The 13,219-nt window shown below is 35.1% G+C and overlaps 1 protein-coding gene across 1 annotated transcript; it reads left to right on the plus strand.

Annotated features, from left to right (window-relative positions):
• Positions 1–214: 214 nt before the first annotated feature.
• Positions 215–10,800, plus strand: LOC139697278 (uncharacterized). The gene is made up of 5 exons (XM_071595936.1): positions 215–503; positions 586–709; positions 5,140–5,288; positions 7,738–7,966; positions 9,781–10,800. The coding sequence occupies exons 1-5, from the start codon at positions 318–320 to the stop codon at positions 10,467–10,469; spliced, it is 1,377 nt and encodes a 458-aa protein (XP_071452037.1). The 5' UTR covers positions 215–317; the 3' UTR covers positions 10,470–10,800.
• Positions 10,801–13,219: the final 2,419 nt, after the last annotated feature.

Below are 13,219 nucleotides of genomic sequence, written 5' to 3' on the forward strand. Positions count from 1 at the left end.
GTGCTCAAAATGAAATTTGAATTTGGCCGGTAACATTTCAAGTATCGAAAGTAATGTGGTATCGCTGCGGCCCAGTATCGATGGTATCCTTGCGTCAAACCAAATGCTAAGCGTTCGGCGTAGAGTAACCGTAGGAACTTAAGTAACGATATTTTGGCGTTACTTATCAACACTTATTTTCTTCAGATATCTTCTTCGAGTAATTTCAATTGTCCATGGAAATTTGAAACTAAGACCACCTGTTGTCGGGGTAGGGACAAACATACGCGTTAAGTTTCCTTTGGAGGGAAAAAGTAGGTATCCGTTTAAAATCCGCAATGGATGAAGAGCCTAATGCCCTTCCGTGGATAAGCTATAGAGACTACTATTACATTAGCCTAGAGGACTTAGAAAGCATTGGAACTAATTCGTGTTTTCGTGTGAGATGTAAATTATGCGCTCCCGCCTTGAAGACCATTGGAACTAACAGATCGTCTTCTTCAAATCTTAGAAAGCACATGAAGGTAAACTACTAATTTTAATCACTGGATTAAAAAAAATATTTATTCAATACATAAAGTAATCGATGGATTAATATTCATTCAGTGCATTCATCCAGAGGCATTGGAGGAGATGGACAGGAGAAGCTTGAATGTTCTTACAAGAGGAAAGAAAAGAAGAAGTGACCCGCAAGAGGGAATTTTAAAACGTTTTAAACGCGAACTGCTAGGTGAATACGTTAATGAATTAATTCGTTTTTAATAAAGAGTTCTGTTTTTATGGAAATATTTATCGAAGTGGTTTAAGGATGTGGCGAAATTATAGTGTCATATATTGTCAGTCTGACTGATTTAACCAATGAATGCATGGGAAGTAAAGAAGTATCGTCTTTCCATGGTAGCGAGTCGTGGAGCAACACTAGGTTGCCCGATAGAAGCTATATAAGTTTAACGTGCGTGGTCATTTCGCACTTTTAGACTAATTAAATCATTATTAACTATTTAATGAATTAGTACAATTAATGCATCAATCGGGAAATAATATTAAAAAGTCATATTAAGTTCCACATCTTTCTAGACACCGTAATGAAAAATATGGAGGGAAAGTGATTTGAACGAAAATGACCTTAGGTAAAGACGTATAAAGTTTCCAAAGAATCAAGGCTACGTTTTTGGAAACGGCGTGGTATAATTTTCTATCTTAGATCAGATACATTCTGCTAGGCGTGATTCTATAGTAGCAGTGAAGCAATATTCGAACGCGATGTGATGTGCTGTCGACGACAACCGTCTCAAAATTATGATGAATCCCGACAAAGTTGTGTCTGAAAGCACTCCAGTCCAATTATAGAGCGGAACGAGGAGAAAATAAAAGAGTTCATTTTATAAGTACCATGAACACAACGCAGTTACAAAAAATTAAATTTTGACAAAAATATGTTGCATTGAAAAAATAAAAATTATGAAAAAGTGTGCTTAAAAATGTATGTGCCCAAGACGTTTCTATAGGAAACATTTTCATCCCTCAGTGACTAGAGAGAATTCCTGTTGCCAAGCGAATGACTGCATGGAGTGTGGTATTTTAACTTGACTCATGAGCCAACTATTAAAATGCATCTTTCTTCGATGACACATTTTGCTTCTTGTAATCTCTTGTTGCTACTCCCTCATTGGTTGGTTGCTGGTGAAATCTGTGGGCATTAAAAGATGCTTCCCCTTATTCGGAATTTCAGGAGTTTTTTGAGAATTGCCTTCCTTATTCATTCTTGCCACGGAACTGTAATTATTTTTATTTAATGAAATAAATGCTGTCAACACTTGTTCATTTACAGATTGGTTCTTTCAACAGAGGACAAAGTGTAACTGAACTGAATACATTATCGAGTTCAAGCATTAGTTGATTTTATCAAGTAAAACAAATATTGAACCAATTTTACCTGCTAAACTGTAAACACAGTGTCCCTATGGTTTCCGAGGGGGATCTGGTACCAGAAAAATCACACAGCTTGGGGGGAGCTGGGGGTACCCAGAGAGGCTTGCTGGGGAATCACACCCATGCCCTCCGGTCTGTGGTCCAACGTTCTACCCCTGGACTATCATAACCCTGCTATATGAACATAATTTGATAAATATTTTCAATGTAAAAGTGTTTTATATTGAGTGTTGCTTTTGCCTAGTGCTGAATGTAAATGATAAATAGATATGAGGATAATATAAATCTAGTTAAAAGTAGCTTTGGCCACAAATTCTGATCTAATTTTTATTATGAAGGTGTTAGTATCAATCTCACTCCTAATTTCAAGGAGGTTAAGTCAAGGAAATCCATGTTATGATTATAATTGATTTTTTCTGTGAGAGCATGTAACTTCCTGGCAATTAGGCGCAGAAATTTGTGCTGCACTCTATCCAATCTTATAATGTGTGTTATATATTTAGGGCACAAGACAGTTGATGCAAACTTCCGATTGCTTCTTACTATAGAGAATTTTCAAAGCATTTATGGTGTGAGACTTTTGTATTTATTATGATAAAGCCCAATATTTTTATACACTTTGCAAAAGTATCATTGAAATGGGGGATGCATGTTAATGAGGAGTCCAGAATAACCCCTAGGTCACAAATCATATCAACTTGTGAAATATGCATGTCTATGAAATTGCATTTTTATGCTTGTAAAGGTTAAATGGGTTGATTTTGTATCATTCTCCACTTGTTGATTAGTGTGGAAGTATTTTTAAAGGAAGTGGATAGTATCAATGGTAGTGAGTATTCTTGCAGGTTTTTTAATCATCAGCTAAAGGAATTAGCATTACTAATGGAGTTATGTCATTAATATAAATTAGGAAAAATAGGACCGAAATGGAGTCACTGAGGAAAATCCTTTATTACATTTAACTTGATTAGAGTTAACTCATTTAATTTGAACTTGCAGCTCCATTATTAAGGGAACTCCGTATCCATTCAAGAAGGCAACCAGCTATACCATAGCCTTTTAACTTGGATGCAAGCTCAGAGTGGTTAACCTTATCAAATGATTTATTAAGGTCAAAATATGTATACTACATCAGTTTAGTGACTGTTAGTCATAGGTTTGATTAAGTTGTCGCCATAGCATAATAAATAACTTGTCTCATGACATGACATTATAATAGGTAATAATAACATCGGAGGTAATACATAATAAATAATGCCTTCAAAGATTTTAGTGATGTAAGACAATGTATATAAATTGATATTTAAAGGCATTTAATTAGTCTTAAGTCTTATAAATTGATGTGGCAAAGCTTCCTTTCAAAATTTTTAAAATAATTCTAAAATTCAATGAGGTATTGAACTAGGTGGCAAAAGGATTGAAAATAGATTAATGGCATGATTTTTTAAAAACAGGTTGTTTACTATTGAGGCTACATTTATTAGTGTAGATAGAACCTGGTTGAGTGAAATTACAATGTTATCAATGAAAAAATAAAAAAAATATAGTAATAATTTTCCACTAAATAAGTTTAATATCGGGGATCGAGATGATACAGTGGCTAAGATGCAGGTTCTATCTACTAAATATTTTTCAGGTATCCCGATCCCTACTAGAGGTAGAGATCCTTAATGGCACCAATGATCTTAACTGTCGGTCGCCTCCCATAAAAACTATTTATGCCATAGAGTTCCCATAAAGTTTAATATTATGACCAGGTTTTGAATGATTATATTACATCATTTTCCGGTCCTTTGACCTTAAGACGATGTAATGCATCAAAACCCGGTCATAATAACTTATCAAGTGAAAAATTGTTTCTATCTTTTCTTTATAATGTTTGAATTCCACCACGTTATGCCTGAAACTAGTCAATTTATACAATGTTATTGACACTGATATCTTTATCACAATAACAATCTATTTTGATTGTTTTGGTTACACTGATAACACTGGATAGAAAAAAATCAAACAAATTAACGGAATTGTTAAGATTATTTACAATGGAATAATCATATATCATCATTAGGGAAATCTTTAAATTTTATTGGGGTGTTACCGTAAAAAATACCAGGAACGCAGTAATCAACCCAAAGGTCGGTTTGGTAGGTGATGGTAGAGTTCACCCAGTATTAAGCCCTATACAGCGGGTGAAATTCACACATCAGGGTAGGGGGGCCATGTTAATGAAGTTCAAAACAGATTTCATATTGTCATGCAAGGAAGCGTCTGCACATAATGCATTAATAATGTAACATTGCCTGGATGATTTTGCACTCTTTGCTCTCAAATTTGAGTGAGCAAAGTTGTACTGTCACCTATTTCTTCATCAAGAGCTTTTCCTTTTATTTAATTGAAAGGTTATTACTACCAACAGTAATTCTTGAATAAATTTCAGAAAAGCTTTTTCTGAGACAGTTACATTATAGCCTTTAAATTTCATCCAGTTTAGTTTTCATGCAACAATTGAATGAGTCATCGGATGAGAATTGATCCTTGGGTAGGACAGAAACATGAACTAAAGGGGAAAAGTCCCTGTTAGATACCTTAGGGCCCCCTCCCAGCCCACATCACTGATTGGATTGAATGCATGAGACTAAATAATAAGTACGAATCTGAATAAACTGTTAAAGTAATATTTTGTGTGTAATAGTATTGTTTTTAGTATATTCATATGAGTCATTATAATAAGCTTTGTTATCAACTGTCAGAAGATTTTGCATTTACTTCTTGCAACAAAGGAAATATTTCCTCTTGTCACTCAAATTTACAACTGTATGATTTCCTCTCTATAAAAACAGCAATTTTAAACATTGACTTGAACTCACAAATTTGGCGAAGCCATTACATGAAAAACTACTCTTTGATTGAACTTAACTATTTAATCTATTACCTAATTGTTTCAACATGTAAATTTAGATATATAGTACATTAGTGTGTTTATACCTAATGTTCCGAGTCAAGGAAGGCCAGGTGAATGTCTGAAAACACATAAATTATGCATGTAATCAAAGATGATTTATTGCTCAAGAAAACTGACTGAATTGGATTAGTGAATACTAAGAGAAACTGACCACCTGGTTTCACCTTGACTCTGTGACTGGAAGAGTTTAAGCTGTCAGGAGGATGACCTTGGGGGATTTTGTATGAAAAGTTTATTTCCCACTCACTAATATTGAAAAATTTCAGGAGGGGAGAGAGAACTATTATTTCAATTGGTCGAAGAATATACTGCTGCGTTGGAGTGTGGTCCTGATGATGAAGATTTGGCGGACCGAAGGAAACTCATGTGGAAAAGTCTTTCATCAACTTTTAACGAAATCTCAGGAGGACCTGAGGTATGATTACTGTGCATCGGGCGCCAGTAGCAATCCAAACCTTTTTTACCAAAAGAATGAAATTAAATACATTTCTAGGGATTTATGCATGTCATATTTCACTAATATGATTTGATTTTATAGTTATGGCATCTAAAGCTATATTTTATACAATTTAGAATATCTATCTATATATTAAATTCAAATTGAGAAGAAGTTTCTCAGGTAACTGATTAGTACACATTATTTATCTCAAACTTGCATTCTTGAAGCCACAGGTGGTCTGCACCCTTCTACCAGATGTCTTCCTTCTTCTGCTCCACCTACCCTCACCTATGCCTTCTCTCTTTTAATGTTACTTCCTTAAAGTCTTCTTTTTCCAACTTGTGGGCTTCCCTGCCTGATGAATTATTTGCTCGGTTTGAATCTTCCTTATACAATTGAGTCTGAATGGTTGTATTTTTGATATTTTAAGTTATTGTCATGACTGGGTCATATTTTTTATTTATTAATTATTGAAGTGAAAACTTCTCATGCGAGGTCCGCTTCTCCAGCATTTCTAGATGTGGAGTGATTTGGTGAAAGAAACTCCTTGGTTTAATGATGGTTATCACTTTAATGGCATCTCATAACATAAATTTAAGATAATGATAGTAAGCCACCCATAAGACCAGGAGTCACCCTTAGATATGGTCTGTGGCTCATAGTTTCCTCTGATTCTTATCATTGTCATTATCATCCATTATAACAGGCATGTGGAGAATGCTTCAAATGTTCCCATTAATGTGCATAAAGTGCTCCATTTATGCTTTGGCCAATTCTTTGGGTGATTGTAAGTTTTAATTTGTCTGTAAAAATCCTGTTGGTAATGCTCCTTGTATTGTACCTTAAGTTTTTTCTGGTGAATTACCAGATTATTATATTTCATCTGAAAGTTGGTTTGATTGGTGAGCCTACCTATTACCAAGTGCCCAATACTAAATACTGTGTGTAAAATCTACACATCAGGATGGTTGGGCCATGAAGTTAATGGGTCGGTGCATAATAAATAGATGATTTTTACCTCTTTGACCTTTCACATTCAGGGTAAGAATAAGGTTGTCATCATCATGGCTTAGGAATCTGAGGATTGATGCGGAAAGAAATAAAATGATTATGTAAAATTTCAAAATTTATTTATGCACTCAACATTTTGTGACTTATTAATGTCATCTAGTGTGACATCATCAGTCCAGTAGATGTTGTTGATGCATTGAAAAATGTCTTGTTTATAAATAAATTGTGACATTTTTATGCAGTAATGTTATTTCTTTTCACATTGAGATGGAATTTCACAAAGTTAGTGCTTCTAAAGTCAAATCTGAAGATTGGTTTGTTGCAGCTCTCAAATCTTTTCTGTTATCTGCCAGTATTTTCATTCCTTTATAGTTCCTTGCATCATTGCTCTTCTTCACTTTGTTATCATAATTATTTCTTGGTGTATTCTACAATTAAGGTCATCCATAACCCAACATGCCTCAGGATGTCTGATTAATTTCCCTCTACTTCTTGTATCTCCTATGCTACTCTCTGAATCCACTGTTTGGAGCAGTTTTTCATTTGTTGCTCTTGTCAATGCATTTTATTTTAATTTTTCTGCTGCAGGCCCCTCCATCACTCCTAATCTTTTCTCTTCTGCCCATGTCGTCTAAGGCTATCAGCCATGGAATAGTAAACTGCATATACAGATATTTCAGATAATACTGTAAGGTGTTACTTAAAGAATGTTGATGATCTTAAAAATTGTGATTATGATTATTCCGTGTCAATGAGTAAGTAATATAGTTATCAAGGGGATATGCTCATGGGAAGAGGGAATTTTCAAAAAGTTTTCCTAATCTTAGCGGTTAACAAGTAACTGTTCTGAAACTTAGGACTCTCTCGGCAGAAGGGCTCAAGTAAAGTATAATGACTTTTTACTGGGGAAGAATCCAAGTAATTATCCATCATAACTATTTTGAAATCAGTAAATACTTGTAAACTAGAAAGAATTACATACAGATCATATGATAATGGCTAGGCATCACTGCACCAAAACTAAAAAAAATGAATATAGTTAAATAAAGAATGAAAAGATAAAATGTATGTACTATGAACCTGTAGGACAAAACGTCTGGGTCAATTGTATGTGCCTTAGAAGGATGGCTCATGTAAAATATGATCAGAGTTGTGTTTTATGTACTCCTGTCTGCATTTATGGTTATTTGTTTAAGTCAAAAACTCCTAATAAAAAGTCTCATTTTTCAATGGTCCTTATCATACTTCAGCTAGAGAATGATAATTATCTGTGCTCTGCTTTGGAAAACAGGAGCTTAAAAGACCTGTCTCCATTAATAATCCATGTTTTTTACACTTCTGCATTGGCAGCAATAGTCATTTGGTCTACAGTTTTTTTGTACTTGGTGATATATAATTTTAAAAAATATTCTAGTTCACGCCGGAAGAGCTCAAAAGCACTTGGGAGACTCTTAATGGTGGTACTAATGGGGGTGATGAAAATGACTCAAAAATTGGACCAAGGATAATGACAACTTGTTCTATGAAACTGGAAAAGAATAATGAATCCTATTCTGGGGAAGAACAATGGGAAAATGCAGTGACCAGTGATGAGCCTGAGATTGAATTGGTAGATGATATCAGTCGCCCAATCATCATGGCAGGTGTGAATAAATTTTCTTACTGCTTTTTTTTGGAATTGATGGAAATTATTATTCTTGAAAGTCTATTTCACCCCCTCTTCTTCATTGCTGACTAACTTTTGTGTAAAATCAAGTTAACCCACAGTTCCAAAATAATTTAGACTACTCCACAAGATGTTATCATCTAGGAGATGGCAAAAATCATTGATATTTTGGTGATGATTACTGATGAGTTTAATGTCCTGTAGAAATGTATGTCTACTCTGCAGGTAGTATGTCTTCATTTGTTCTGGAATATCATGGTTGAATCATGCTGCAGAAATTTTAATGTGACAAAAGGTAGATTTTTGTTTATCCATGCATTGTAAGATATTATGATTCATCATTCAAAATTTCTAAAGCCTCTCAGAATGATACCATCGATTTTCCTTGTTTAATTCTAGTGCAGGGGATTTAATTTACTGAATAGCATGGATAATTTTCATGTCAGTTATTCAGTAGATGAAAAGTTGCAAAACTACCCTTAATAATCATACCCTATTTGGTGTCCTTATTTTATGTACTGTTGTGTATTCAAAATCTCCAAATAGAGGGTTTGCAGTGGATTTTCATGTGAAAAAATTGTCTCTTGTCGATTTTTATAATTATCTCTATTTATATACTAGAAGTATTTTTCTTATTTTATATGTCCCAAGAATGGGACATTTCAATCATGACATAAATTAACCTTGGTGATTATCTGTCTGAAACAAATTGATAATCTTACAGAACTGGACAATTGCCACCCTCTGGAATGAAGTCAAAATAGTGCATTGCATGCTCTTTATTAAATGGTATATAATTGAAAGAAGCTATTCATTTTTATTCAAGAAAGCTTCTAGTTGAATTTTATGAAGTTAGTATAGTGCTCTGGTTTTATTTCTGAGTATCACTTGCTTGTTGACCTAGAATGCACACTACTGCCCATGTTCATTGATTGTTTACCAGAAATTAAGTCGAGTAAAGAGGAAATGAGAGTGTCAAATTATGAGGATCTTAGGCCTAATTTGTTTAGAATATCATCGCAAGATTTAATGCATTTAAATGATAATTGATTCAAATTCCAGAGCTGTGCCTACTTAAATTTCCAAAGTTCTTGGATTTGTTAAACTGTTGGTAAATATGATTGCGATTACAATAGTTCAGTGACACTTGTAAAGGGCGATTTGGCTAGTAATGTTCACAAAGACTCATTTCAGGCACATTATCCTTTTATGACAGAGGCCTCAATGCCAGTAACAGTCAATGGGGAATGGTTGGTTAGGCTTTGTTCACCCTTCACTTGTATAGTTCTCCTCTTTCTCAACCAAATATGAGTGGAGCTCTTGGGCTTGGTATGGGTCAACTTTCTTTGTTGTAAGTTGGCCTTTCCAAGCTCTAAAAAAGAGAGGCTTAATTGACTGCTGATGGTATTGGGGCATTTGGTTTGGCAGGTGTGCGAAGGGACTGGGTGTGAAAGTGTAGACACTAGCATGGTTCTTTGCAATCAGTGGTGCGCAGTGAATAAGTGGCTCTATAACTGAATGTCTTCTGTTTGAATCCATTACAGTCATAATGCCAGGTGCTGGATCCTACAATTAAAGATGGCTCTTTATGATGGGCAAATGCTTTTCTGATTCTTCTCAAAAAGTCAGGAAGACTTCATCTGTCTCATGTTAACTGTACATACAACGTGATGCCGTGCATAGTGAATATGCTATTCTAAAAGGAGGCATAATGGATTTCAGTGAAACTAAATTTAAAAACCGTTTCATCATTTGTGGTTGTAATGATTGCGTTTCATTTTCCCTCACCAGATGAAGGTGATACATTTGCCAGTATGGAGATAGGATATCAAGAGGAGTCGACAAATAGGCAAAATAGTTATCAGCAGGGAAGGGATTTTAATTCAAAGCAAGCTGACTTGAAGAAGAGGGCAGAGATTGAACTGAAGATTCCTGAGAAGCTGATGGGTGACCATAAAGTTCGTATGGAGGGGCTGAAACAACAGATGGATCTGAAGAAGGAAATCTTGAAGGAGGAGCTGAAACACCAGCGGAAGTTGAAACAGATGGAGTTTGCTCACATAAAGTTGATGAATAATCTAGAGAGGTCGATGAAACAGGAAGCTTTTCGTGCAGAGGAGAGGCGAAAGGAGGAGAAACATGCAGTGGAGATGTCCATTTTGAGAATGTCTGTACGGCAAACGTCTCAGATGCGGTGTAAGATACCCGGAACATTTAGGGGCTATGGTTCCTTGGGCTCAAAGATGAATTCATCTTCTACAGAGGGTACGCAGAATAATGTCAAAGTGATAAATGATGAACAAAGCTCAAGTCTGTCTGGTGATAAGCAACGCATGGCATTGGGAAAGGGGAAGATCATTGTGCTCAAACGTCCTCTGCCAGACAGGAGTGTTGACATTGTGCGTGATCAGAGCAGCAGTTTAACTGCGGGGAATGAACCTGAGGAAGTGTGTGGATTTAGTAAATGTTCTGGAAAGTAAAAAGGTAACTGTCATTGTTGTTGAAGTCAGTGGAAGAACTCCATTATTTTATTGAATATTTTGACCATAACTGTAGAGTAACCATTGACTACTAACTGTGTATGGATATGTATGGTTGACTACGAGCTGTGTATGGTTTTGAATGTCCCATGAAAACTAACTCATAGCTTACAGAACTTAAGGATATGATGTCCTAAGTTTGCAACATTAATGTGATAAAACTTCTATATTAGGAATTAAGGCAGGGAAAATATCGGATTACAAAATATTTGGGTTAAGAAAATTCCTACAGTCTCGTATTTGGCCAGTGAAATCATGATGCCATTTTGTGTGTTCGTTTAAATACTAGGCAAATTGGCCTAGAAAATTTATAAATTAATTTATTTCATTATGTTTATAAAAGAAGCGATATCTTCTGGGAGTGTTCAGTAAAAGTAAATGAAAATGATTGCCTATTCATCAACACAAATCTGCAAACTATCTACTCCCATCTGCTGCTCTAAGCCTAGAAAATCAGCATAACTACTGTTTTCAGAGCTGATATGGGAATACAAAATCTGCTTTCACAAAATAAATGCAACACATATGTAAAATATCACCAGTAAAAGTAGATAACAGTTTTTGATTAGCATTGAAATTTAAATGAATGTTAATTTCGTAGAAACTAATTTCTGTGTATTATCAGAGATGAAAACTCCTGCTATGTTCCACTTAATAACTCAAAATTGCAAGAGTTTTTATCTCTGTTATTATGGAATGGTTCCACCACATCATACCTGAATATGTTATTTGTGTAATATCTTTATTATTACTATAATTATTATTATTAGGTAATATACCAGTTAAGGTAGGTTTTTGGATGGACACATCTACCAAATAAATATTTTGTGACTCCTACCAAAACACAAAATCCAGTATCCTACTCTATATCAGGTCCCTCTTCATCTCTGAGTACTTTCATCCTCCCTTCATCCGGTACAACATCCCTATCCTGTTCCTTCCCATTCCTTGTCTGCCTAACATTCTCCCCTCAATTACAGTCTTCAACATCCCACTCCCGGTCAAAACCCCCTTTATCCACTTTTCCTGCCTTCATAGGATTGCTCCCAAAAAACCCCTCTCTTCGCCCACCATACCAAGTACTTCCTCATTTGTCTTCTTCTCTGTCCATTTCACCGTCTCCATTCTTCTCCACACCCACATTTCAAAAGCCTCCAGTCTATGTCTATCCTCCTGCTTCAATGACCATGTTTCCGCACCATACATAGCTACGCTTCATATCAAAGTTTCTATGAGTCTTTTCTTAATATCCTTACTCAATGTCCCTGTCATCAACTCCCTCCTCCTTGTGAAAGCACCTTTGCCTAGTGCAATTCTTCTCCTTCCATCCCGACTACTTTTGGTCCTAAATACTTCCGAGATATGTAAACTGTTCTACCTACTCTAGTTTTTGCCCTCCTATTTTAATGTTTAGCTTAGCCTTTCTAGAAAATCGCATAACCTTTGTTTTATTTACATTGATTCTCATCCCATACCTGTCGCACTGAATTTCCAATTCAGTCAGCAATGCTTGCAACCCCTTGGCTGACTGACAAACTAAAGCTTGGTCATCAGTGAACCTAACTGATTTTTACGAATTCTCTGCCGACTTTCATTCCTACCTCTAGCTCTCACCATGCCTCTTTGATCATTTCCTCTGCATTATTATTACTATATTGAACTAATTGATACAAAAAAACTCAACTTTGATATTTATGTTCATTGCATTTCAAATTGATGATTGAGTGGGAAAGCTATAGGTTATGAACATTTTGATGAAGTGGCATTTTTTTTTTTATTAAGAGTTTATATTGTGAAATAACTTTAGGCTTTGGAGTATAACATCAAAAGCATGACTGTGGGATGTTTAAATTACATGTAATATTTATTTTGCTTTCTGGATTTTATACTACATGCTTTCCTCGTAATTCTTTTGGTGATGGAATGTCCATTTTATCAGATATTTTTCAGCATGAAATATAGGCAGGCATTGATCTTTGGATAAAAGTCATTGTATTATCCCTCTTTCCCTCCACAGTATACTTTAAGGAGAGAGCACTTGGCAAACCTTACTAAGACATACTCTTACTGTGGACTTAATTTACATATAAAAAAAATACTGAGAAAATGAGTCGCAGCAGTAAAGAGTTCAAGTTGTCTGTGAAAATGGATCACTCCTTTACTCCTAGAAAAGATGTAATTATTCTGAATTAAATTAATTTTACTTAAGATATTGATGCATCACCTTTTAATTCTCTGTTATTGAATATATTGGATTGGTGAGTTAAAAATGCTAACAGTAAAAAGAAGGTAATGGAAAAGCATTAATTCCCTCTGAATTGCCCAAAATAAATCATGCAAAACAAGTTCATGAACTAGGTCTTCTGTTATAAAATCTTTAGTGCTCTGCATGTTCTGTTTGGTTTGCCAAAAAGAAGGTAGTATGAAAATCATTCCCTTGCTATCATGAAAAACTAACCATAACTAACTCTAGCTGTTAACTGCAGGACTATACCATGGTAAAAACCAACTCTTAAAAAATATAGTTAAGTAATGCTTTTAATGATGAATTATTATCAACAGTAGTATACAGATCAAGGTGGTTGTTTGATGGATTCAGAGACTGAGCTCTACTACACTTCTTAGCCCCTGCTAACTCGAGGCTCTCTAGTCAAACACACTATATTGAAATAAACTGCTTTATGCATATT

This window comes from Hetaerina americana, unplaced genomic scaffold (assembly GCF_022747635.1).
Source record: "Hetaerina americana unplaced genomic scaffold, ioHetAmer1.1.p SCAF_71, whole genome shotgun sequence".
Lineage (NCBI taxonomy): Eukaryota > Metazoa > Arthropoda > Insecta > Odonata > Calopterygidae > Hetaerina > Hetaerina americana.

Coding starts and splice junctions, on each gene's coding strand:
- LOC139697278 (XM_071595936.1), top strand. CDS start 318: ATGGATGAAGAGCCTAATGCCCTTCCGTGGATAAGCTATAGAGACTAC. Junction 504..585: donor ATCTTAGAAAGCACATGAAG/GTAAACTACTAA, acceptor ATATTCATTCAG/TGCATTCATCCAGAGGCATT. Junction 5,289..7,737: donor AAATCTCAGGAGGACCTGAG/GTATGATTACTG, acceptor AAAATATTCTAG/TTCACGCCGGAAGAGCTCAA.